Here is a 26,423-nt window from a genome sequence, read left to right on the forward strand (position 1 = left end):
TATCGCAGACATGTCAAACAGCTTGAACAATTCCACAATTGCGCCCTGCGATCAATAATGCAAATCCGCTGGCAAGACCGTATCTCCAACCTGACAGTCCTGGACCGAGCCAATTCCACAAGCATTGAAGCCAAGGTTTCGAAGGCTCAGCTCAGATGGACCGGCCACGTGATCCGCATGGATGAGTCCAGAATGCCGCGTCAGTTGTTCTACGGAGAACTGGAGCAGGGCAACCGTGCCCAAGGTCGCCCAAGGAAGAGGTACAAGGACAACCTCAAGTCAAACCTTAAGTAGGCCAAACTCCAGCCCCACAATCTTGAACACACTGCTGCTGATCGGTCCAAGTGGCGCAGTCTATGCTCCAAGGCAGCAAACAACTTCCAAGCCATCTGGCACATGCAGCGCCTCAAGGCCAGTCAAGAGAGACACAGGAAGGCGTCCGCTCCTGTCCCATCAGGCGGTGCTCCTGGCCCCATCTGCAACCATGTCTGCGCTTCGGACTTCGGCCTCAGAAGTCATATGCATGCCCACAGACGCTGACTGCGCAACACATCCGTCTTCCTCGGACTTCGAGAGACTGCCACTAATAAGTGAAATATTTTTTAGTGGCCTAGTCGGCACTTGCATCAATAGGGAGATTTCCTAGAGAAGCATGTTTGTGTTGTGTAAGAAGTCTGAGTAACATAGAGGCAGCTGGTCCGGGTAACTGCTCACTGTGTAGTCTGACAATTTAACAACCTGCTCATTAACTAAAGAGATGACACTGATGGCAATGCTGACATGATTTTGTATGCCATGTTTGTTTGTGCCAAGCTCCATGTGAGTGTAATAGTTTTCATTATACCAATCAGCTGGCTGTCTACTTACCACTGTTGAGAACGATTTAATGAACTAAACTGACAGACACCTTCATGGAAAATTTCACAACATCGAGGGCCGACACTGGCACAGGCACCGCACCGAGGGCCGACACTGGCACTGAGCCGAGGGCCAACACTGGCACAGGCACCGCCCCGAGGGCCAACACTGACACAGGCACCGCACCGAGGGCCAACACTGGCACAGGCACCGCACCGAGGGCCGACACTGTTACCGGCACCGCACCGAGGGCCGACACTGGCACAGGCACCGGCACCGCCCCGAGGGCCGACACAGGCACCGAGCCGAGGGCCGACGCTGGCACAGGCACCGCACCGAGGGCCAACACTGGCACAGGCACCGCACCGAGGGCCAACACTGGCACAGGCACCGGCACCGCCCCGAGGGCCGACACTGGCACAGGCACCGCACCGAGGGCCGACACTGGCACAGGCACCGGCACCGCCCCGAGGGCCGACACTGGCACAGGCACCGCACCGAGGGCCGACACTGGCACAGGCACCGAGCCGAGGGCCGACACTGGCACAGGCACCGCACCGAGGGCCGACACTGGCACAGGCACCGCACCGAGGGCCGACACTGGCACCGAGCCGAGGGCCGACACTGGCACCAAGCCGAGGGCCAACACTGGCACAGGCACCGGCACCGCCCCGAGGGCCGACACAGGCACAGGCACCGCACCGAGGGCCGACACTGGCACAGGCACCGCACCGAGGGCCGACACTGGCACAGGCACCGCACCGAGGGCCGACACTGGCACAGGCACCGCACCGAGGGCCAACACTGGCACAGGCACCGCACCGAGGGCCGACACTGGCACAGGCACCGCACCGAGGGCCGACACTGGCACAGGCACCGCACCGAGGGCCGACACTGGCACAGGCACCGCGTCGAGGGCCGACACTGGCACCGGCACCACACCGAGGGCCGACACTGGCACAGGCACCACACCGAGGGCCGACACTGGCACAGGCACCGCACCGAGGGCCGACACTGGCACCGAGCCGAGGGCCGACACTGGCACCAAGCCGAGGGCCGACACTGGCACAGGCACCGCACCGAGGGCCGACACTGGTACCGGCACCGCACCGAGGGCCGACACTGGCACAGGCACCGCACCGAGGGCCGACACTGGCACCGAGCCGAGGGCCGACACTGGCACCAAGCCGAGGGCCGACACTGGCACAGGCACCGCACCGAGGGCCGACACTGGCACCGAGCCGAGGGCCGACACTGGCACCGAGCCGAGGGCCGACACTGGCACCAAGCCGAGGGCCGACACTGGCACAGGCACCGCACCGAGGGCCGACACTGGCACCGAGCCGAGGGCCGACACTGGCACCAAGCCGAGGGCCGACACTGGCACAGGCACCGCACCGAGGGCCGACACTGGCACCGAGCCGAGGGCCGACACTGGCACAGGCACCGCCCCGAGGGCCGACACTGGCACAGGCACCGCACCGAGGGCCGACACTGACACCGGCACCGCACCGAGGGCCGACACTGGCACAGGCACCGCCCCGAGGGCCGACACTGGCACAGGCACCGCACCGAGGGCCGACACTGGCACAGGCACCGCACCGAGGGCCGACGCTGGCACCGAGCCGAGGGCCGACACTGGCACCGGCACCGCACCGAGGGCCGACACTGGCACCGAGCCGAGGGCCGACACTGGCACAGGCACCGCCCCGAGGGCCGACACTGGCACAGGCACCGCACCGAGGGCCGACACTGGTACCGGCACCGCACCGAGGGCCGACACTGGCACCGAGCCGAGGGCCGACACTGGCACCGAGCCGAGGGCCGACACTGGCACAGGCACCACACCGAGGGGCGACACTGGCACAGGCACCGCACCGAGGGGCGACACTGACACAGGCACCGGGCTGAGGGCCGACACTGGCACAGGCACTGCGCCGAGGGCCGGCACTGGCACAGGCACTGCGTCGAGGGCCGACACTGGCACAGGCACCGCACCGAGGGCCAGCACTGGCACAGGCACCGGCACCGCCCCGAGGGGCGACACTGGCACAGGCACTGCACCGAGGGCCAGCACTGGCACAGGCACCGGCACCGCCCCGAGGGGCGACACTGACACAGGCACCGCACCAAGGGCCGACACTGGCACAGGCACCGCACCGAGGGCCAACACTGACACAGGCACCGCACCGAGGGCCGACACTGGCACAGGCACCGCACCGAGGGGCGACACTGGCACAGGCACCGCACCGAGGGCTGACACTGGCACCGGCACCGCACCGAGGGCCAACACTGACACAGGCACCGCACCGAGGGCCGACACTGGCACAGGCACCGCACCGAGGGCCAACACTGACACAGGCACCGCACCGAGGGCCGACACTGGCACCGGCACCGCACCGAGGGGCGACACTGGCACAGGCACCGCACCGAGGGCCGACACTGGCACCGAGCCGAGGGCCGACACTGGCACCGGCACCGAGCCGAGGGCCGACACTGGTACCGGCACCGCACCGAGGGCCAACACTGGCACAGGCACCGCACCGAGGGCCAACACTGGCACAGGCACCGGGCGGAGGGCCGACACTGGCACAGGCACTGCGCCGAGGGCCAGCACTGGCACAGGCACCGCACCGAGGGCCGACACTGGCACAGGCACCGAGCCGAGGGCCGACACTGGTACCGGCACCGCACCGAGGGCCGACACTGGCACAGGCACCGCCCCGAGGGCCGACACTGGCACCGAGCCGAGGGCCGACACTGGCACAGGCACGGCACCGAGGGCCGACACTGGCACAGGCACCGCACCGAGGGCCGACACTGGCACAGGCACCGCACCGAGGGCCGACACTGGCACAGGCACCGAGCCGAGGGCCGACACTGGCACAGGCACCGCACCGAGGGCCGACACTGACACCGAGCCGAGGGCCGACACTGGCACCGAGCCGAGGGCCGACACTGGCACAGGCACGGAACCGAGGGCCGACACTGGCACAGGCACCGCACCGAGGGACGACACTGGCACCGGCACCGCACCGAGGGCCGACACTGGCACAGGCACCGCACCGAGGGCCGACACTGGCACAGGCACCGCACCGAGGGCCGACACTGGCACAGGCACCGCACCGAGGGCCGACACTGGCACAGGCACCGTACCGAGGGCCGACACTGGCACAGGCACCGCACCGAGGGCCGACACTGCCACAGGCACCGCACCGAGGGCCGACACTGGCACAGGCACCGAGCTGAGGGCCGACACTGGCACCGAGCCGAGGGCCGACACTGGCACCGAGCCAAGGGCCGACACTGGCACCGAGCCGAGGGCCGACACTGGCACAGGCACCGCACCGAGGGCCGACACTGGCACAGGCACCGCACTGAGGGCCGACACTGGCACAGGCACAGCGCCGAGGGCCGACACTGGCACAGGCACCGCACCGAGGGCCGACACTGGCACAGGCACCGAGCCGAGGGCCGACACTGGCACCGAGCCGAGGGCCGACACTGGCACCGAGCCGAGGGCCAACACTGGCACCGAGCCGAGGGCCGACACTGGCACAGGCACCGCACCGAGGGCCGACACTGGCACAGGCACCGCACCGAGGGCCGACACTGGCACCGAGCCGAGGGCCGACACTGGCACCGAGCCGAGGGCCGACACTGGCACAGGCACCGCACTGAGGGCCGACACTGGCACCGGCACCGCACCGAGGGCCGACACTGGCACCGAGCCGAGGGCCGACACTGGCACAGGCACCGCACCGAGGGCCGACACTGGCACAGGCACCGCGTCGAGGGCCAACACTGGCACAGGCACCGCGTCGAGGGCCAACACTGGCACAGGCACCGCACCGAGGGGCGACACTGACACAGGCACCGGGCGGAGGGCCGACACTGGCACCGAGCCGAGGGCCGACACTGGCACCGAGCCGAGGGCCGACACTGGCACCGAGCTGAGGGCCGACACTGGCACAGGCACCGCACCGAGGGCCGACACTGGCACAGGCACCGCACCGAGGGCCGACACTGGCACCGAGCCGAGGGCCGACACTGGCACAGGCACCGCACCGAGGGCCGACACTGGCACAGGCACCGCACCGAGTGCCGACACTGGCACAGGCACCGCACCGAGGGCCGACACTGGTACAGGCACCGCGCCGAGGGCCGGCACTGGCACAGGCACTGCGTCGAGGGCCGACACTGGCACAGGCACTGCGTCGAGGGCCGACACTGGCACAGGCACCGCACCGAGGGCCGACACTGGCACAGGCACCGCACTGAGGGCCGGCACTGGCACAGGCACTGCATCGAGGGGCGACACTGGCACCGCCCCGAGGGCCGACACTGGCACAGGCACTGCACCGAGGGCCAGCACTGGCACAGGCACCGGCACCGCCCCGAGGGGCGACACTGACACAGGCACCGCACCAAGGGCCAACACTGGTACCGGCACCGCACCGAGGGCCGACACTGGCACAGGCACCGCACCGAGGGCCAACACTGGCACAGGCACCCGCACCGCACCGAGGGGCGACACTGACACAGGCACCGCACCAAGGGCCAACACTGGTACCGGCACCGCACCGAGGGCCGACACTGGCACAGGCACCGGCACCGAGGGCCGACACTGGCACAGGCACCGGCACCGAGGGGCGACACTGACACAGGCACCAGGCTGAGGGCCGACACTGGCATAAGCACTGCGCCGAGGGCTGACACTGGCACTGGCACAACCCTGGAGATCAGAATAGTAACCTGTGTCTAGAGCCAACATAGATGGGTGAAGTCTTACATGAATTTTTTTTACAACTGTTTTTACTCAGGAAATGGACACAAAATCTATAGACGTGAGGCAAAGCAGCATCAATTTCAAGGACCATCATACAAATTGCAGAGGAGGAGGTGGTTGCAAATTAGAGTGGATAAATCCCTGGGGCCTGACAAGGTGTTCCCTCAGACACTACAGGAGGCAAGTGCAGAAATTGCTGAGTCCCTAGCAGAGATATTTAAGTCCTCCTTGGTGACAGGAGAGGTGCCAGAGGACTGGAGGACAGCCAATTGTGTTCTGCTCTTTAAAAAAGGCTCTACACTTAAACCAGGAAATTATACACTGGTGAGCCTGACATCAGCAGTGGGAAAATTTTTGGAAGGTATTCTAAAGGACCAGTGGATGAACAGAAATTGATCAAAGAGTCAGCGTGGCAACCTTATATAGTTTTTTGAGGAAGTTACCAGGAAAGTAGATGAAAGCATAGCAATGGATTTTGTCTACACTGACTTTAGTAAGGCATTTGTGGAAGACACTAGCAGTGTGCCAGAGGTCTGTGAGTGTCAGGGAGCAGAAGTGAGTGTCATTGCTATTACAAAGGAAAAAGTGCTAGGCAAACTCAAAGGACAAAGTGGACAAGTCACCTGGGCCAGATGGACTACATCCTAGAGTCCTGAGAGAGGTTGCTGAAGCAGTAACAGATGCATTGGTCATGATCTTTCAAGAATCACTTGACTCTGGCATGGTCCCAGAGGACTAGAAAATTGCAAATGTCAGTCCACTCTTTCAAAAGCAAGGCAAGCAAAAGAAAGGAAATTATAGGCCAGTTAGCCTAACCTCAATGGTTGTGAAAGTGTCGGAGTCTATTATTAAGGAGGAGGATTTGAGGTACCTGGAGACTAATGATAAAATAAGTCGAAGTCAGCAAGGTTTCTGCTAAGGGAAATCTTGCCTGATAAATCTGTTAAGAGTTCATCAAAGTAACAAGAAGCGTGGACAATTGAGAGGCAGAGAATGTCATTTACTTGGATTTTCAGAAGGCATTTGATAAGGTACCACATATGAGACTGCTTAACCAGATAAAGTCATATGGTGTTGCAGGAAAGATAGTGACATGGATAGAGGAATGGCTGACAGGCAGGAGGCAGCGAGTGGGAATAAAAGGAGCCTTTTCTGGTTGGCTGCTGATGACTAGTGGTGTTCCTCAGGGGTCAGTATTGGGACCGCTACGTTTCACATTGTTTGTCAATTATTTAGATAATGGAATTGATGGCTTTGTGGCAAAGTTTGCAGATGATGTGAAGATAGGTGGAGGGGTAGATAGTGCTGAGGAAGCAATGTGATTGCAGCAGGACTTAGACAAATTGGTAGAATGGACAAAAAAATGGCAGATGGAATACAGTGTTGGGAAATGTATAACGATGCATTCTGATAAGAGGAGTAGTAGTGCGAACTATTGTCTAAATAGGGAGAAGGTTCAAACATCAGAGGTACTTAGGAGTTCTCATGCAAGACTCCCAGAAGGTTAATTTATAGGTTGAGTCTGTGGTAAAGAAGGGAAAAATTGGTATTTATTTCAAGGGGAATAGAATACAAAAGCAAGGAGATAATACTGAGGCTTTATGAGACACTGGTCTGGTCGCTTTTGGAGTATTGTCAACAGTTTTGGGTTGCATGTCTCAGAAAGAATGTGTTGGCATTGGAGAGAGTCCAGAGGAGGTTCACGAGACAATTTCAGGAATGAAGGGGTTAATATATGAGGGGCTTTTGGCAGCTTTGGGCCTGTACTCACTGGAATTTACAATGCAGTTGGATCTTATTGAAACCTACCAAATGTTGAAAGGATTAGATAGGGTGGATGTGGAGAAGATATTTCCTAAGGTGGGGGTATCCAGAACTAGAGGGCACAGCCTCAAAATAGAGGGGCAACACTTTAGAACAGAGGTAAAGAGGAATTTTTTTAGCCAGAGCGTAGTAAATCTGTGGAATGCTCTGCCACAGACTGCGGTGGAGGCCAAGTTCGTACATATATTTAAGGCGGAAGTTGATTGTTTCCTGATTGGTCAGGGTATCAAAGGATATGGCGAGAAGGCAGGTGTATGCGGTTGAGTGGGATCCGGGATCAGCCATGATGGAATGGCAGAGCAAACTTGATGGGCTGAATGGCTGAAAAGGTGTGAGGAGCATCAAAGGGAGGCGATGGGCAAGGAAGGAGATAAAGTGAGAGAGGGAAAAGGGGATGGGAAATGGAGAAGGGGGGAAGGGTTGGGGGGCATTACCAGAAGTTTGAGAAATCGATGTTCATGCCATCAGGTTGGAGGCTGCCCAGACAAAATACAAGGTGTTGTTCCTCCAACCTGAGTGTGGCCTCAGCACGATGGTGGAGGAGGCCATGGATAGACATATCAGAATGGGAATGGGAAGTGGAATTACAATGGGTGGCCACTGGGAGATCCCGCTTTTTCTAGCAGAGCGTTGGTACACAGCGAAACGGTCTCCCAATCTCACCGATATACAGGGGCCCACACTGCGAGCACCGAACACAGTACATGGTCCCAACAGACTCACAGATGAAGTGTCACCTCACCTGGAAGGATTGTTTAGTGTCCTGAATGGTAGTGAGGGAGAAGGTTTAGGGGCAATTGTAACACTTGTTCCATTTGCAAGATAAATGCCAGGAGGGAGATCAGTGGGAATGGTCAAATGGACAAGGGAGTCATGTAGGGAGCGATCCCTGTGGAAAGCAGAAAGTTGGGGGGGGGGGGGTGAAGGAAAGATGAGCTTGATGGTGGAACTTGTTGGAATGGCAGGAGTTTTAGAAAATTATGTGCTGGACACAGAGGCTGGTGGGGTGGTAGGTGAGGACAAGAGAAACCCTATCCCAGGTGGGGTGGTGGGAGGATGGGGTAAGAGCAGATGTACGTGAAATGGAAGAGATGTGGTTGAGGACAGCAATGATGGTGGAGGAAAGGAAGCCCCTTCCTTTGAAAAAGGAGAATATTTCCTTCATTCTAGAATGAAATGGCTCAGCCTGAGAGCAGATGCGGTGGAGATAAAGGAATTGAGAAAGGGGATTGAACTTTTACAAGTTACAGGGTTGGAAGAGGTATAGCTGTGCGAGTCCGTGGGTTTATAATTGATATCAGTGAATAAGCTGTCTCCAGAGACAGTGAGATCAATAAAGGGGAGGGGTGTGTCGGAAATGGACCAGGTAAATTTGAGGGCAGGGTGGAAGTTGGAACCAGGTAAATTTGAGGGCAGGGTGGAAGTTGGAACCAGGTAAATTTGAGGGCAGGGTGGAAGTTGGAACCAGGCAAATTTGAGGACAGGGTGGAAGTTGGACAATAAGGAACTGAGGAGTGTGGTTAAACAAAGAAATCTGGGAATACACGTTCATAATTTGTTGAAAGTGGCTTTATAGTCAGATAGGGTCGTAAAGAGAGCTTTTGGCATATTGGCCTTCATAAATCAAAGTATTGAGATCAGGAGATGGGATCACAAACAAGAGAAAATCTGCAGTTGCTGGAAATCCAGGCAACACACACAAATTTCTGGGGGAACTCAGCAGGCCAGGCAGCATCTATGGAAAAGAGCACAGCTGACATTTCAGGCCAAGACCCTTCAGCAGGACTAGAGAAAAAAAGATGAGGAATAGATTTAAAAGCTGCTGGAGGGTAGAGAAACACAAGGTGATAGGTGAAATCAGGAGGGGGAGGGATGAAGTAAAAAGCTGGGAGGGAACTGATTGACGAAAAAGATACAGGGCTGGAGAAGGGGGAGTCGGATAGGAGAGGACAGAAAGAAGAGGAGGGAGGAACACCAGAGGAAGGTGATGGGTAGGCAAGGAGGTGAGTTGAGAGAGGGAAAAGGGGATGGGGAATGGTGAAGGGAGTGGGGAATGTGAAGGAGTGGAGAATGGTGAAGGGAGTGGGGAATGGTGAAGGGAGTGGGGAATGGTGAAGAGGGTGGGGAATGGTGAAGGGAATGGGGAATGGTGAAAGGGAATGGGGAATGGTGAAGGGGGTAGGGAATGGCGAAGGGGATGGTGGTGCCATTACCAGAAGTTTGTGTCTGAATCTGTGCTAGTTTCTGCAGGAGTTGACCTCATTCTCCACGTCAGTGTTCATGCAAAGTCACTCAATCGTTCTGCTTTTGGTTATTTCCACTTATCGGTTACCTGCCTTGTTCAGACAAGTTACCCCTGACAAAAACCCCCTTCCCCAACAAGGCTGCAGAACAAAACATTTCCTTTCCTTATTCATCATTTTCAGATTCCTGTTGTCTTACCGTCTGCTTTCTCATTTTGCCTGCCCTCACAGTACAGCCCAGGAACAGACCAAATAAATTACTCATCAAGTGGCCAAATTAATCAATCCCTTCTCTCCATATCCTTCTATCTTCCTCACATTCATTGCCTATCTAAACATTTCTTAAAAGTCTCTAATATATCTTCCTCCACCACCCTCCCAGGCAGAGCGTTCCAGGCACCCACCTCTCTGTATGTAAAAAAAAGTTTGCCCCTCCCATCTCCTTTGAAATTACCCCTTCCCGCTTTAAATGCATGCCCTCTGGTACTAGACATTTCAACCCTGGGAGATCGACTCTATCTGTCTACTCTATCTTTGCCTCTCAAAATCTTATAAACCTCTATCAGATCTTCCCTCAGCCTCCGTTGCTCCAGAGAAAACAACCCAAGTTTGTCCGGCCTCTCGTTATAGCATGTCAAGTCAAGTAAAGTCAAGTCACTTTTATTGTCATTTCGACCATAACTGCTGGTACAGTACATAGTAAAACTGAGACAACGTTTTTCAGGACCATGGTGTTACATGACACAGTTCTGAACTACGTAAAAAAAACAACACAGAAAGCTACACTAGACTACAGACCTACCCAGACTGCATAAAGTGCACAAAAACAGTGCAGGCATTACAATAAATAATAAACAGGACAGTAGGGCAAGGTGTCAGTCCAGGCTCTGGGTATTGAGGAGTTTGATAGCTTGGGGGAAGAAACTGTTACATAGTCTGGTCGTGAGAGCCCGAATGCTTCGGTGCCTTTTCCCAGACGGCAGGAGGGAGAAGAGTTTGTATGAGGGGTGCGTGGGGTCCTTCATAATGCTGTTTCCTTTGTGGATGCAGTGTGTAGTGTAAATGTCCGTAATGGCGGGAAGAGAGACCCCGATGATCTTCTCAGCTGACCTCACTATCCAATCCAGGCAACTTCTTCTGCACCCTCTCTAAAGCCGCGACATCTTCCTGTAATGGGGTGACCAGAACGGTATGCAATACACCAGAGGCAGCCCAACTAGAGTTTTCTAAAGCTGCAACATGACTTCCTGATGATTGAACTCAATGCCTTGACTAACAATGGCAAGCATGTCATATGCCTTCTTAACCACCCTTCGAACTCTGTAGCCACTTTCAGGGAGCCAAGCATTGTTATTCTCACTTGCTCCCTCCTGCCTGTCAGCCATTCCTCTATCCATCCTCTAACACCACAGGATTTTACCCTATTAAACAACCTCACGTGTGGCACCTTATCAAGTTGCTTCTGAAAATCCAAGTAAATGATGTCCACTGCCTCTCCTTTGTCAACTTTGCTTTTTACTTCCTCAAAGACCTCTAACAGATCTGTCAGGTAAGATTTCCCTTTCCAGAAACCATGCTGACTTTGACTTATTTTATCAGTAGTCTCCAAGTACCTTGGAACCTCATCCTTAATAGAACATAGAACATAAAATAGTACAGCACAGTACCAGACCCTTCGGCCCACAATGTTAAGCCAACCCTCAAACCCTGCCTCCCATATAACCCCCCACCTTAAATTCCTCCATATACCTGTCTAGTAGTCTCTTAAACTTCACTAGTGTATCTGCCTTCACCACTGACTCAGGCAGTGCATTCCACGCACCAACCACTCTCTGACTGAAAAACCTTCCTCTAATATCCCCCTTGAACTTCCCTTCCCTTACCTTAAAGCCATGTCCTCTTGTATTGAGCAGTGGTGCCCTGGGGAAGAGGTGGTGGCTGTCCACTCTATCTATTCCTCTTAATATCTTGTATACCTCTATCATGTCTCCTCTCATCCTCCTTCTCTCCAAAGAGTAAAGCCCTAGCTCCCTTAATCTCTGATCATAATCCATACTCTCTAAACCAGGCAGCATCCTGGTAAATCCCCTCTGTACCCTTTCCAATGCTTCCACATCCTTCCTATAGTGAGGCGACCAGAACTGGACACAGTACTCCAAGTGTGGCCTAACCAGAGTTTTATAGAGCTGCATCATTACCTTGCAACTCTTAAACTCTTATCCCTTGACTTATGAAAGCTAACACCCCATAAGCTTTCTTAACTACCCTATCTACCTGTGAGGCAACTTTCAGGGATCTATGGACATGTACCCCCAGATCCCTCTGCTCTTCCACACTCCCAAGTATCCTGCCATTTACTTTGTACTCTGCCTTGGAGTTTGTCCTTCCAAAGTGTACCACCTCACACTTCTCCGCATTGAACTCCATCTGCCACTTCTCAGCCCACTTCTGCATCCTATCAATGTCTCTCTGCAATCTTCAACAATCCTCAACACTATCCATAACACCACCAACCTTTGTGTCATCTGCAAACTTGCCAACCCACCCTTCTACCCCCACATCCAGGTCGTTAATAAAAATCACAAAAAGTAGGGGTCCCAGAACCGATCCTTGTGAGACGCCACTAGTCACAACCCTCCAACCTGAATGTATTCCCTCCACTATGACCCTCTGCCTTCTGCAGGCAAGCCAATTCTGAATCCACCTGGCCAAACTTCCCTGGATCCCATGCCTTCTGACTTTCTGAATAAGCCTACCATGTGGAACCTTGTCAAATGCCTTACTAAAATCCATGTAGATCACATCCACTGCACTACCCTCATCTATATGCCTGGTCACCTCCTCAAAGAACTCTATCAGGCTTGTTAGGCACGATCTGCCCTTCACAAAGCCATGCTGACTGTCCCTGATCAGACCATGATTCTCTAAATGCCCATAGATCCTGTCTCGAAGAATAATAATAGACATTTTCCCAACCACTGAGGTTAGGCTGAAGGATGTGGACAGTGTAGGGAGAGTGCAGAGGAGATTTACAAGGATGTTTCCTGGATTGGGGAGCATGCCTTATGGGAATAGGTTGAACTTGGCCTTTTCTCCTTGGAGCGACGGAGGATGAGAGGTGACCTGATAGAGGTGTATAAGATGATGAGAGGCATTGATCGTGTGGATAGTCAGAGGCTTTTCCCCAGGGCTGAAATGGCTAACATGAGGGAGCATAGTTTTAAGGTGCTTGGAAATAGATACAAAGGGATGTCAGGTGTAAGTTTTTCACACAGAGAGTGGTGGGTGCACGGAATGCATCGCCAGCAATGGTGGTGGAGGCGGATACAATAGGATCTTTTAAGAGACTCTTAGATAGGAACGAGGAGCTTAGAAAAATAGAGGTCCATGCAGTAGGGAAATTCTGGGCAACGTTTAAAGTAGGTTACATGCTTGGTAAAACATTGTCAGCCAAAGGGCCTGTTATGTGCTGTAAGTTTTCTATGTTTCTCTTATTTCTTTTCTTTTGCTTTCCTCCCTTCTTAAAGAGTGGAGTGACATTTGCGATCTTCAAGTGATTCTTGAGAGATTTTGACCAATGCATCCGTTCTCTCTTCAGCAACCTCTCCCTGGACTCTGGGATGTAGTCTATCTGGTCCAGGTGATTTATCTGCCTTAAGACCTTTGAGTTTTCCCTTAGTAATAGTAATGGCACTCACAGACCTCTGGCACAGCACTAGTTTCTTCCACAGTGAAGACAGATGCAAAGTACCCATTAAGTTCATCTGCCATTTCTTTGTCCCCCACTACTACCTCACCAACATCATTTTCCAGTGGTCCAATATCAACTCACACCTTCCTTTTACTCTTTATATAACTGAAAAATACTTTTAGTATCCTGTTTTATATTATTGGCTAGTTTGCCCTCATATTTCCCCTTTTCCCTTCTTTTCACTTTATACCCCTCCATCCATGTACTTATCCAAACTAGTCTTAAATGTTGAAATCCAAGCCACATTCACCGCTTCCACTGGCAGCTCATTGTACACTCTCACCACCTTCGGAGTGAAGAAGTTTCCCCACAAGTTCCCCTTAAACAGTTTACCTTTCCCCCTTAACCCATGAGCTCTAGTTTTAATCTCACCCAGCATCAGTGGAAAAGCCGGTTTGCATTACCCTGTGACATCAGTACATTGCAACACATAATAATAAAAGAAACAATAAATTATAATAATAAATATACAGTGCTTTCCCCACTATAGGAACCACCCTCTCCACATCCACTGTACAATACCTATAAAAAGTATTTACTCCCATCAAAAGTTTTCATGTTTTATTGAATCACAGTGGTTTTAATTTGACTTTTTTTGACACTGATCAATAGAAATGACTCTTTTATGTCAAAGTGGCAAATTTCTACAAATTGATCTAAATATATTACAATTATTAAACACAAAATAATTGATTGCATAATTACTCACTCCTTTCAAGTCAATATTTAGTAGATGCAACTTTGGCAGCAATTACAGCCTTGAGTCTGTGTGGATAGGTCTCTATCAGCTTTGCACATCTGGACACTGCAATTTTTTCCCCATTCTTCTTTACCAAACTGCTCAAGCTCTGTCAGATTGCATGGGAATTGTGAGTGAACAGCCCTTTTCAATTCCAGCCACGAATTCTCAATTGGATTGAGATCTGGACTCTGACTTGGCCACTCCAAGATATTAACTTTGTTGTTTTTAAGCCATTTCTGTGTAGCTTTGGCTTTAGGCTTGGGGTCATTGTCTAGCTGGAAAACAAATCTTTTCCCAATTCACAGTTCTCTTGCAGACTGCATTAGGTTTTCCTCCAGGATTTCCCTGTGTTTTGCTGCATTTATTTTACCCTCTTCCTTCACAATCCTTCCAAGGCCTGCTGCAGTGAAACATCCCCACAGCATGATACAACCAGCACCATGCTTCAGGGTAGGGATGGTGCAGTATTTGGCTTACACCAAACATAGCATTTAGTCTGATGGCCAAATATCAATTCTTTCAGCTGACTTCAGAGTCTCCCACATGCCTTCTGGCAAACTCTAGCTGAGATTTCATGTGAGTTTTTTTCAACAGTGGCTTTCTCTTTGCCACTCTCCAATAGAGCTGTGACTGGTGAAGCACCCGGGCAACAGTTGTTGTATATGCAGTCTCTCCCATCTCAGACACTGAAGCTTATAACTCCTCCAAAGTTGTCATAGATCTCTTGGTGGCCCTCCCTCACTAGTTCTGTTCTTGTACAGTCACTCAGTTTTTGAGGACAGTCTGGTCTAGGCAGATTTACAGCTGTACCATATTCTTTCCATTTCTCGATGATTGACTTAACTATTCTCCAAGCGATATTCAGTGACTTGGAAATTTCCTTGTATCCATTTCATGACTTGTGCTTTTCAATAACCTTTTTGCGGAGTTGCTTGGAGTGTTCTTTTGACTTCATGATGTAGTTTTTGCCAGGATTCTGACTCACCAGCAGTTGGACCTTCCAGATACAGGTGTAATTTTACTACAATCAATTGAAACACCTTGACTGCACACAGGTGATCTCCATTTAACTAATTACATGGCTTCCAAAACCAGTTGGCTGCAGCAGTGATGATCTGGTAAAGGGGTGAATCCTTATGCAATCAATTATTTTGTGTTTTATATTTCTTTAATTAATTTTGATCACCTTGTAGAGATCTGTTTTCACCTCAACATAAAAGAGACTTTTTCTGTTGATCAGTGTCAAAAAAAAGCCAAATTAAATCCACTGTGATTCAATGTTGTAAAACAATAAAACATGAAAACTTCAAGGGTTGTTGAATACTTTTTATAGGCACTGTGTATACAGTATGATTAAGTAAGTGGTGAAAAAGAGAACAAAGAAGAAAAAAGTAGTGAGCTAGTGCTTATGGGTTCATTGTCATTCAGAAAGCTGATGGCGGAGGCAAAGAAGCTATTCCTGAAATGTTGGATGTGTGCTGCTTACTGCTTACTTCTTACTGCTACCTCCTCCTTGATGGTAGCAGTAAGAAAAGGGCATGTCCTGGGTGCTGGGGGTCCTTAATAATGGACGCTGCCTTTCTGAGACACTGCTTCCTGAAGATGTCAAGGGTACTTTGTAGGCTAGTACCCAAGATGACACTGGCTAAATTTACAACCCTCAGCAGCTTCTTTCAGTCCTGTGCAGTATATCCCCCACCCCCATCCCAGACTGTGATGCAGCCTGTCAGAATGCTCTTCACGGTACATCTATAGAAGTTCTTGAGTGTATTTGTTGACATGCCAAATCTCTTCCAACTCCTAATAAAGTATAGCAGCTGTCTTGCCTTCTTTATAACTACATCAATATGTTGGGACCAGGTTAGATCCTCAGAGATCTTGACACCCATGAACCTGAAACTGCTAAATCTCTCCACTTCTGATCCCTCTCTGAGGATTGGTATGTGTTCCTTCGTCCTACCCTTCCTGAAGTCCACAATCAGCTCTTTTGTGGACATGTGGTTGATATTTAGGGATATCTTGCAGAATGTTAGGGATAAATTTGTCCCGGTGAGGAAGATAAAGAATGGTAGGGTGAAGAAACCATGGGTGACAAGTGAAGTGGAAAATCTAGTCAGGTGGAAGAAGGCAGCATACATGAGGTTTAGGAAGCAAGGATCAGATGGGTCTATTGAGGAATATAAGGTAGCAAGAAAGGAGCTTAAGAAGGGGCTGAGAAGAGCTAGAAGGGGGCATAAGAAGGCCTTGGCGAGTAGGGTAAAGGAAAACCCCAAGGCATTCTTCAATTATGTGAAGAACAAAAGGATGACAGGAGTGAAGGTAGGACCGATTAGAGATAAAAGTGGGAAGATGTGTCTGGAGGCTGTGGAAGTGAGCGAGGTCCTCAATGAATACTTCTCTTCGGTATTCACCACTGAGAGGGAACTTGATGACGGTGAGGACAATATGAGTGAGGTTGATGTTCTGGAGCATGTTGATATTAAGGGAGAAGAGGTGTTGGAGTTGTTAAAATACATTAGGACGGATAAGTCCCTGGGGCCCGACGGAATATTCCTCAGGCTGCTCCACAAGGCGAGGGAAGAGATTGCTGAGCCTCTGGCTAGGATCTTTATGTCCTCGTTGTCCACAGGAATGGTACCGGAGGATTGGAGGGAGGCGAATGTTGTCCCCTTGTTCAAAAAAGGTAGTAGGGATAGTCCGGGTAATTATAGACCAGTAAGCCTTACGTCTGTGGTGGGAAAGCTGTTGGAAAAGATTCTTAGAGATAGGATCTATGGGCATTTAGAGAATCATGGTCTGATCAGGGACAGTCAGCATGGCTTTGTGAAGTGCAGATCGTGCCTAACAAGCCTGATAGAGTTCTTTGAGGAGGTGACCAGGCATATAGATGAGGGTAGTGTAGTGGATGTGATCTACATGGATTTTAGTAAGGCATTTGACAAGATTCCACACAGTAGCTTATTCAGAAAGTCAGAAGGCATGGGATCCAGGGATATTTGGCCAGGTGGATTCAGAATTGGCTTGCCTGCAGAAGGCAGAGAGTTGTGGTGGAGGGAGTACATTCAGATTGGAGGGTTGTGACTAGTGGTGTCCCACAAGGATCTGTTCTGGGACCTCTACTTTTTGTGATTTTTATTAACGACCTGGATGTGGGGATAGAAGGGTGGGTTGGCAAGTTTGCAGATGACACAAAGGTAGGTGGTGTTGTAGATAGTGTAGAGGATTGTCGAAGATTGCAGAGAGACATTGATAGGATGCAGAAGTGGGCTAAGCAGTGGCAGATGGAGTTCAACCCGGAGAAGTGTGAGGTGGTACACTTTGGAAGGACAAACTCATAGGCAGAGTATAAAGTAAATGGCAGGATACTTGGTAGTGTAGAGAAGCAGAGGGATCTGGGGGTACATGTCCACAGATCCCTGAAAGTTGCCTCACAGGTAGATAGGGTAGTTAAGAAAGCTTATGGGGCATTAGCTTTCATAAGTCAAGGGACAGAGTTTAAGAGACGCAATTTAATGATGCAGCTCTATAAAACTCTAGTTAGGCCACACTTGGAGTACTGTGTCCAGTTCTGGTCGCCTCACTATAGAAAAGATATGGAAGCATTGGAAAGGGTACAGAGGGGATTTACCAGGATGCTGCCTGGTTTAGAGAGTATGGATTATGATCAGAGATTAAGGGAGCTAGGGCTTTACTCTTTGGAGAGAAGGAGGATGAGAGGAAACATGATAGAGGTGTACAAGATATTAAGAGGAATAGACAGAGTGGACAGCCAGCACCTCTTCCCCAGGGCACCACTGCTCAGTACAAGAGGACATGGCTTTAAGCTAAGGGGAGGGAAATTCAAGGGGGATATTAGAGGAAGGTTTTTCACTCAGTGAGTGGTTGGTGCGTGGAATGCACTGCCTGAGTCAGTGGTGGAGGCAGATACACTAGTGAAGTTTAAGAGACTACTAGAAAAATATATGGAGGAATTTAAGGTGGGGGGTTATATGTGAGGCAGGGTTTGAGGGTCAGCACAACATTGTGGGCTGAAGGGCCTGTAATGTGCTGTACTATTCTATGTTCTATGTTCTATGTTTGTCTTACTGATGTTGAGTGCCAGGTTGTTGCTGCGGCACCACTCCACTATCACACTCCTGTACGTCCTCTCATCACCACCTGAGATTCTACCAACAATGGTTGTATCATCAGCAAATTTATAGATGGTATTTGAGCTATGTCTAGTCACACAGTCATGGGTATACAGAGAGTAGAGCAGTGGGCTAAGCACACACCCCTGAGGTGCACCAGTGTTGATCGTCAGTGAGGAAGAGATGTTATCACCAACCCGTACAGACTGTGGTCTTCCGGTTAGTAAGTCAAGGATCCAATTGCAGAGGGAGGGACAGAGGCCCAGGTTCTGCAACATCTCAATCAGGATTGAGTGAATGATGGTATTATCAACACATATAAACAAGCTGAAGGAACTCAGCATGTCGGGCAACATCTGTGGAAACGAGCAGTCAACGTTTCGGGCCGAGACCCTTCGTCAGGACTGAAGAAGGAGGGGGCAGGGGCCCTATAAAGAAGGTGGGGGGAGGAGAAGGAGAAGGCTGGTGGGTGCCAGGTGAAAAACCAATCAGAGGAAAGATCAAGGGGTGGGTGAGGGGAAGCAGGGAGGGGATAGGCAGGAAAGGTGAAGAAGGAATGTAAGGGGAAAGCACAATGGGTAGTAGTAGAAGGCAGAATCATGAGAGAGGTGATAGGCAGCTGGAAGAGGAGGCAGAGTGAAAGTGGGATGGGGGAAGGGGGTGGGAGGGAATGATGGTATTAAATGCTGAGCTATAGTCGATGAACAGCATCCGGACATAGGTGTTTGTGTTGTTCAGGTGGTATAAAGCTGTGTGGAGAGCCATTGAGATTGTGTCTGCCGTTGACCTATTGTGGCGATAGGCAAATTGCAATGGGTCCAGGTCCTTTTGAAGATGTCCTCGATGCTGGGGAGTCTGGTGCTCATGATGGAACTGGCTGAATTTACAACTTTCTGCAGCTTTTTCCAATCCTGTGCAGTGGCCCCTCCATACCAGAGCGTGATGCAGTCAGTCAGAATGTTATTCGTGGTACACCTGCAGGGGTTTGTGGGTGCGGTGATGGGCAGCTGCTGGTTGGTGCTGAGCTCCTGGGCATACACTTCCACTGGGAGGATCCCTCACATCTTTTTTGTAATACTTACCGGGAGCATCGCAGACCCATCCCACAACCTACTGCCATCAGAAAGGAGGTTTAGAAGCATCAGGTCTAGGGAATGGCTGCTTCCTTCAGACCGTGAGACGATTGAATACCCTGCCAGCACCGAGGTCTCGTCACTAGGACAGCAAGCTGTTTACTGCTTACCTGTGCTGCAGACTGCATTCATTTTGAAATATACTTTATTAACTTATTCATGGTAATATTTTGTTTTACATGCTGTGTGTAATATATATTTTAGACCAAAAGACCATCAGACGTTGGGGCTGAATTAGGCAATTGGGCCCATCTGGTCCGCCATTCAAGCATAGCTGATCATTTTTTCCCTCTCCTTAGCCTTCTCCTGTTCACTGTTTATCTGTGCTGCATACTACATGCATTTTCAATTGTATTTTATTAGCTGACTTATTGTAATATTTTATTTTATGTGCTGTGAGTGATAGATATTATGTGGGTGCACCATAGTCTGGAGGAACGTTGTTTCATTTGGTTGTATATGCAGGCAGGTGACAATAAACTTGACCACGGTCTGGAGAATGTTTCATTTAGTTGTATATATGTTCAGTCAGCTGACAATAAAATTGAAATTGAACTTCTCTTTCTTTCAGAATGTCTACCAACCTTTGGCTCCTATTTCAGCTCCAGCTCCGGTTCAGAATCCAGTTCCAGCTCCGGCTCCTGCACCGAATGTCCCTGTGGCCAGGCCAGAGGATGAGTTGGACCGTCTCACGAAGAAGATGTTGTATGATATGGACCATCCACCATCTGATGATTACTTTGGTAAAGAGAACTTATCTAACCAAGATCTAAATAACAAGTTTTACTTTCTCCAGTATCTCGTACTTGTCTACAATCCATGTGCTTATCTAAGAGTACCTTAAACGTGTCTGTTTCTAGCAGTGTGTTCCACTCTCTGTGTGAAGACCATAAGATATAAGAGCAGAAGTAGGCCATTCAGCCCATCGAGTCTGCTCCGCCATTCTATCATGGGCTGATCCAATTCTTCCAGTCATCCCCACTCACGTGCCTTCTCGCCGTATCCTGGGAAACCAAGAATTTATCCATCTGTCTTAAATACATCCAATGACTTGGCATCCACAGCCTTTGTTGGCAACAAATTTCTCCACATTTCTGTTCTAAATGGACACCTTCCATCCTGAAATCGTGCCCTCTTGTCCTGGACTCCTCTACCATGGGAAATAACTTTGCAATTGCTATTCTGCTCAGGCATTTTAACATTAGAAATGCTTCTATGAGATCCCCCCTCTTTCTCCTGAACTCCAGGGAATACAGCCCAAGAGCTGCCAGACGTTCCTCATATGATTACCCGTTCTCTGACAAACCCCCTATACTTCCCTCACATAAGCCATTTACAACCTGGCTTTCCACTCTATCTGCCCTCTTATCACCCTGTTCAACTCTCATCCTCCTTCACTCCAAGGAGAAACACCCAAGCTCACTCAACCTATTCTCAAGAGACATGTTCTCTAATCTAGGCAGTATCCAGCATGATTCCGACATGGATATAGGTCCAACAATGACACGGGTCCAACACAGACACGGGTCCAACACAGACAGAGGTCTAACACAGACACAGGTACAACACAGACACGGGTCCAACACATACAGGGGTCCAACACAGACACGGGTCCAACACAGACATGGGTACAACACATACACGGGTACAACAAATACACGGGTCCAACACAGACACGGGTCCAACACAGACATGGGTACAACACATACATGGGTCCAACACATACAGGGGTACAACACAGACACAGGTCTAACACATACAGGGGTCCAACACAGACACAGGTCCAACACAGATGCGGGTACAACACATACATGGGTCTAACACAGACACGGGTCCAACACTGACACGGGTCCAACACTGACACGGGTCCAACACAGACACGGGTCCAACACAGATGCGGGTACAACACATACATGGGTCTAACACAGACACGGGTCCAACACAGATGCGGGTACAACACATACATGGGTCTAACACAGACACGGGTCCAACACAGACACGGGTCCAACACAGACACGGGTCCAACACATACAGGGGTCCAACACTGACACAGGTCCAACACAGACAGGGGTCCAACACAGACACGGGTCCAACACATACATGGGTCCAACACATACAGGGGTACAACACAGACACAGGTCTAACACATACAGGGGTCCAACACAGATGCGGGTACAACACATACATGGGTCTAACACAGACACGGGTCCAACACAGACACGGGTCCAACACATACAGGGGTCCAACACTGACACGGGTCCAACACAGACACGGGTCCAACACATACAGGGGTCCAACACAGACACGGGTCCAACACAGACACGGGTCCAACACAGACACGGGTCCAACACATACAGGGGTCCAACACAGACACGGGTCCAACACAGACACGGGTCCAACACATACAGGGGTCTAACACAGACACGGGTCCAACACATACAGGGGTCCAACACAGACACGGGTCCAACACAGACACGGGTCCAACACATACAGGGGTCCAACACAGACACGGGTCCAACACATACAGGGGTCCAACACTGACACGGGTCCAACACAGACACGGGTCCAACACATACAGGGGTCCAACACAGACACGGGTCCAACACATACAGGGGTCCAACACTGACACGGGTCCAACACAGACACGGGTCCAACACAGACACGGGTCCAACACATACAGGGGTCCAACACAGACACGGGTCCAACACATACAGGGGTCCAACACTGACACGGGTCCAACACAGATACGGGTCCAACACAGACACGGGTCCAACACATACAGGGGTCCAACACTGACACGGGTCCAACACAGACACGGGTCCAACACAGACACGGGTCCAACACATACAGGGGTCCAACACTGACACGGGTCCAACACATACACGGATCCAACACTGACACGGGTCCAACACATACACGGATCCAACACATACAGTGGTCTAACACAGACACGGGTCTAACGTTGACACAGGTCCAACACTGACACAGGACCAACACTGACACGTGTCCAGCACAAACAGGTGTCAACGCGGCGACGGATCCGACACTGGCACGTCACATGGATGGGTCCAATAGCAATGTGTCTGCAACACGGACATGGGTCCAACAAGATACAGGTCTAACGTTGATATGTGTCTAGGACTGACAGAGGTCTAAGGCAGCGGAAGGTGTACTGCTGACAGATCTGTCTGGAAATGTATCCGGGACATGGGGATGTTGCTGAGTTGCAGCTTTTGCCTGTTCACAGAAGCTGTCCCGTCTCTCTGATCCATGGAGTCCTGGAGTCTGGCTCTGTTTTCTCCCAGCCAGACGATGAATAGATCACAATAGTAAGATTCTGCCTCAGACGAACAATCCCGTTCCTGAATGTCACTGAATGATGTTTGGCACGGCAGCCGCGGCTGGCTGTATCCTTCAAGAACTGCAACTTTGTCCTGTCGTGAAAGCTCAAGTTCAAGTTCAGTTTATTGTCATTTGATTGTACACATATACCGCCAAATGAAGCAACGTTCCTCTGGACCAAAGTGTACATATAGCTCACAGACAACATATAATGTAATATTACCACAAATAAATTTACAATAATAGGATGCATTATGAAGCAAGATAAAAAGTTAACAGTATAATGCTACTGGCACTTCATACACGACAACACATGGGTGGCAGCAGGGAGTTCAGTATCTCACAGTCTGGGGGAAGAAGCTGTTTCCCATATTAACAGTCCTTGTCCTAATGCTACAGTACCTCCCTGCCTGATTGTTGGGGTCAAAGAGATTGTTGGACAGATGAAGGGGATCATTGTCGATGCTAAAGGCCCTGCGTTTGTAGCCCTCCTGATAAATATCTCTACTGGGTGGGACAGAGACCCCAGTGATCCTCCCAACATCCTCACAATCCTTTGTAGGGACTCACTGTCAGATGCCTTACAGTTCCCGTACCGGACGGTGACGGAGCTGGTCAGGACACTCTCGATGAAACTTGGCTAGGGTGGAGTGGAACTTCATGTGCTTGCAGCTCACAGCTGGCTACCTCTGGCTGCCAGGGCCGTTGCAGAGCTTGCATTCTTCCAACCACTGCACTTTTCCAAGACACTTCCGTGGTCTGGCAGTGTTCCAGTGTTTCTAGGGAGAACGGTTCCGCTGTTTGCCAATTTGTGTTGCTGGAGACCAGCTATTATCGGCCTACCACGGAAGCTGGAGTCAGCAATCAGATAAGCAGCAGAGCCGGACCATTCAGCCCATCGAGTCTGCTCCACCATTCCAACATGGCTGATTTATTATCCCTCTAAACTCCATTCTCCTGCCTTCCCCCGTAAACTTTGATGCACTGACTAATCATGAACCTACCAACTTTAAATATGAACAACAACACACACAAAATGCTGGTAGAACACAGCAGGCCAGACAGCATCTATAGGGAGAAGTGCTGTCGACGTTTCGGGCCGAGACCCTTCGTCAGGACTAACCGAAAGGAAAGATAGTAAGAGATTTGAAAGTAGTGGGGGGAGGGGGAAATGCGAAATGATAGGAGAAGACCGGAGGGGGTGGGATGAAGCTAAGAGCTGGAAAGGCGATTGGCAAAAGTGATACAGAGCTGGAGAAGGGAAAGGATCATGGGACGGGAGGCCTCGGGAGAAAGAAAGGAGGTGGGGGGGAAGCACCAGAGGGAGATGGAGAACAGGCAAACAACTAAATATGTCAGGGATGGGGTAAGAAGGGGAGGAGGGGCATTAACGGAAGTTAGAGAAGTCAATGTTCATGCCATCAGGTTGGAGGCTACCCAGCCGATATATAAGGTGTTGTTCCTCCAACCTGGTTTGAATTCATTTTGACAATAGAGGAGGCCATGGATAGACATATCAGAATGGGAATGGGACGTGGAATTAAAATGTGTGGCCACTGGGAGATCCTGCTTTTTCTGGCGGACCGAGCGTAGGTGTTCAGCGAAACGGTCTCCCAGTCTGCGTCGGGTCTCACCAATATATAAAAGGCCACACCGGGAGCACCGGACGCAGTATACCACACCCAGCCGACTCACAGGTGAAGTGTCGCCTCACCTGGAAGGACTGTCTGGGGCCCTGAATGGTGGTGAGGGAGGAAGTGTAAGGGCAAGTGTAGCACTTGTTCCGTTTACAAGGATAAGTGCCAGGAGGGAGATCGGTGGGAAGGGATGGGGGGGACGAATGGACAAGGGAGTCGCATAGGGAGCGATTCCTGCGAAAAGCAGAAAGGGGGGGAGGGAAAAATGTGTTTGGTAGTGGGATCCCATTGGAGGTGGCGGAAGTTACGGAGAATTATACGTTGGACCTGGAGGCTGGTGGGGTGGTAGGTAAGGCCAAGGGAAACCTTATCCCGAGTGGGGTGGCGGGTGGATGGGGTGAGGGCAGATGTGCGGGAAATGGGAGAGATGCGTTTGAGAGCAGAGTTGATGGTGGACGAAGGGAAGCCCCTTTATTTAAAAAAGGAAGACATCTCCTTCGTCCTGGAATGAAAAGCCTCATCCTGAGAGCAGATGCGGCGGAGACGGAGGAATTGTGAGAAGGGGATAGCCTTTTTGCAAGAGACAGGGTGGGAAGAGGAATAGTCCAGGTAGCTGTGTGAGTCTGTAGGCTTATAGTAGATATCAGTAGATGGGCTGTCTCCAGAGATGGAGACAGAAAGATCAAGAAAGGGGAGGGAGGTTTCAGAAATGGACCAGGTAAATTTGAGGTCAGGGTTTAAATATGACTTTAAATATACTTTAAATATGACTTGGCCTCCACAGCTGTCCACGGCAATGAATTCTACAGATTCAACACCTTCTGGCTAAAGGAATTTCTCCTCATTTCTATTCTAACTGGACGTCCCTCTATTCTGAGGCTGAGCCCTCTGCTCTTGGACTCCCCCACTATAGAAAACGTCCTCTCCACATCCACTCTATCTAGGCCTTTCAACATTGGATGGGTTTCAATGAGATCCCTTCAATGAGTTCAGAGCTGCTCTTCTGCACCCCACAGTCGTAATGCTTGTTTATTTGAGTTACTGTCACCTTCCTATCATTCTTGAACCATTCTCCTCTGACCTCTCTCATTAACAATGCATTTTTGCCCACAGAACTGTCACTCACTGGATCTTTCTTGCTTTTCGCACCATTCTCTGTAAACTCTAGAGATTGTTGTACTTGAAAATCCTAGGAGATCAGTTTCTGACATATTCAAACCACCCCATCTGATGCAAACAATTATTCCATGGTCAAAGTCACTTGAATCACATTTCTTCCCATTCTGATGTTTGGTCTGAACAACAACTGAACCTCTTGATCATGTCTGTGTGCTTTTCTGCATTGAGTTACTGCCACATGTTTGGCTGATTATATACTTGCATTGAGCAGGTGTAAGTGATACAATGGTCACTGAATGTGAGTGCTTTACACAGAGTGGAGGGTGCATGGAGCGCCTTGCCGGGGGCGATGGGAGGGTCATTGAAGGGACTCTTAGATAGGCATGTGGATGATAGAAAAGTGGAGGGTTACTTGGGAGGGAAGAGTCAGATTGATCAAAGAGTACTTGGAACGTAGAGCAGTGTTGCATAGGAACAGGCCCTGAGGCCCACAATGTTGTGCCAAACTATTTAAATTTTTAATCAAAAGGACAATCTCTTCTGCCCTCACCATGTCTATGTACATTTCCCTCACATTTATGTGACTATCTAAATATCTTTTAATAGTCCCTAATGTGTATAAACATATCAAAATTAAGAAAGAGGATGTGCTGGAGCTTTTGAAAAGCATTAAGTTAGATAAGTCACCAGGACCGGATGAGATATAACCAAGGATACTGTGGGAGGTGAGGGAGGAGATTGCTGAGCCTCGTGCAAAGATCTTTGCATCATCGATGGGGACGGGAGAGGTTCCAGGGGATTGGAGGGTTGCAAATTATGAGTGGGATAGATCGAGTTTACGTGGATAGGCTTTTT

General features: G+C 50.9%; 1 protein-coding gene across 4 annotated transcripts in view; it reads left to right on the top strand.

Annotated features, from left to right (window-relative positions):
• The window catches only part of LOC140725808 (lipoma-preferred partner homolog), a 466,117-nt gene that overhangs the window by 373,528 nt on the left and 66,166 nt on the right, over nt 1-26,423 (top strand). For all 4 annotated transcript variants that reach the window (XM_073041777.1, XM_073041776.1, XM_073041778.1 and 1 more), the window contains exon 6: nt 20,042-20,213. In XM_073041777.1, coding sequence (XP_072897878.1) covers nt 20,042-20,213 — 172 coding nt within the window. The remainder of the gene's footprint in view (nt 1-20,041; nt 20,214-26,423) is intronic.

The sequence above is a fragment of the Hemitrygon akajei genome, chromosome 3 (assembly GCF_048418815.1).
Source record: "Hemitrygon akajei chromosome 3, sHemAka1.3, whole genome shotgun sequence".
Lineage (NCBI taxonomy): Eukaryota > Metazoa > Chordata > Chondrichthyes > Myliobatiformes > Dasyatidae > Hemitrygon > Hemitrygon akajei.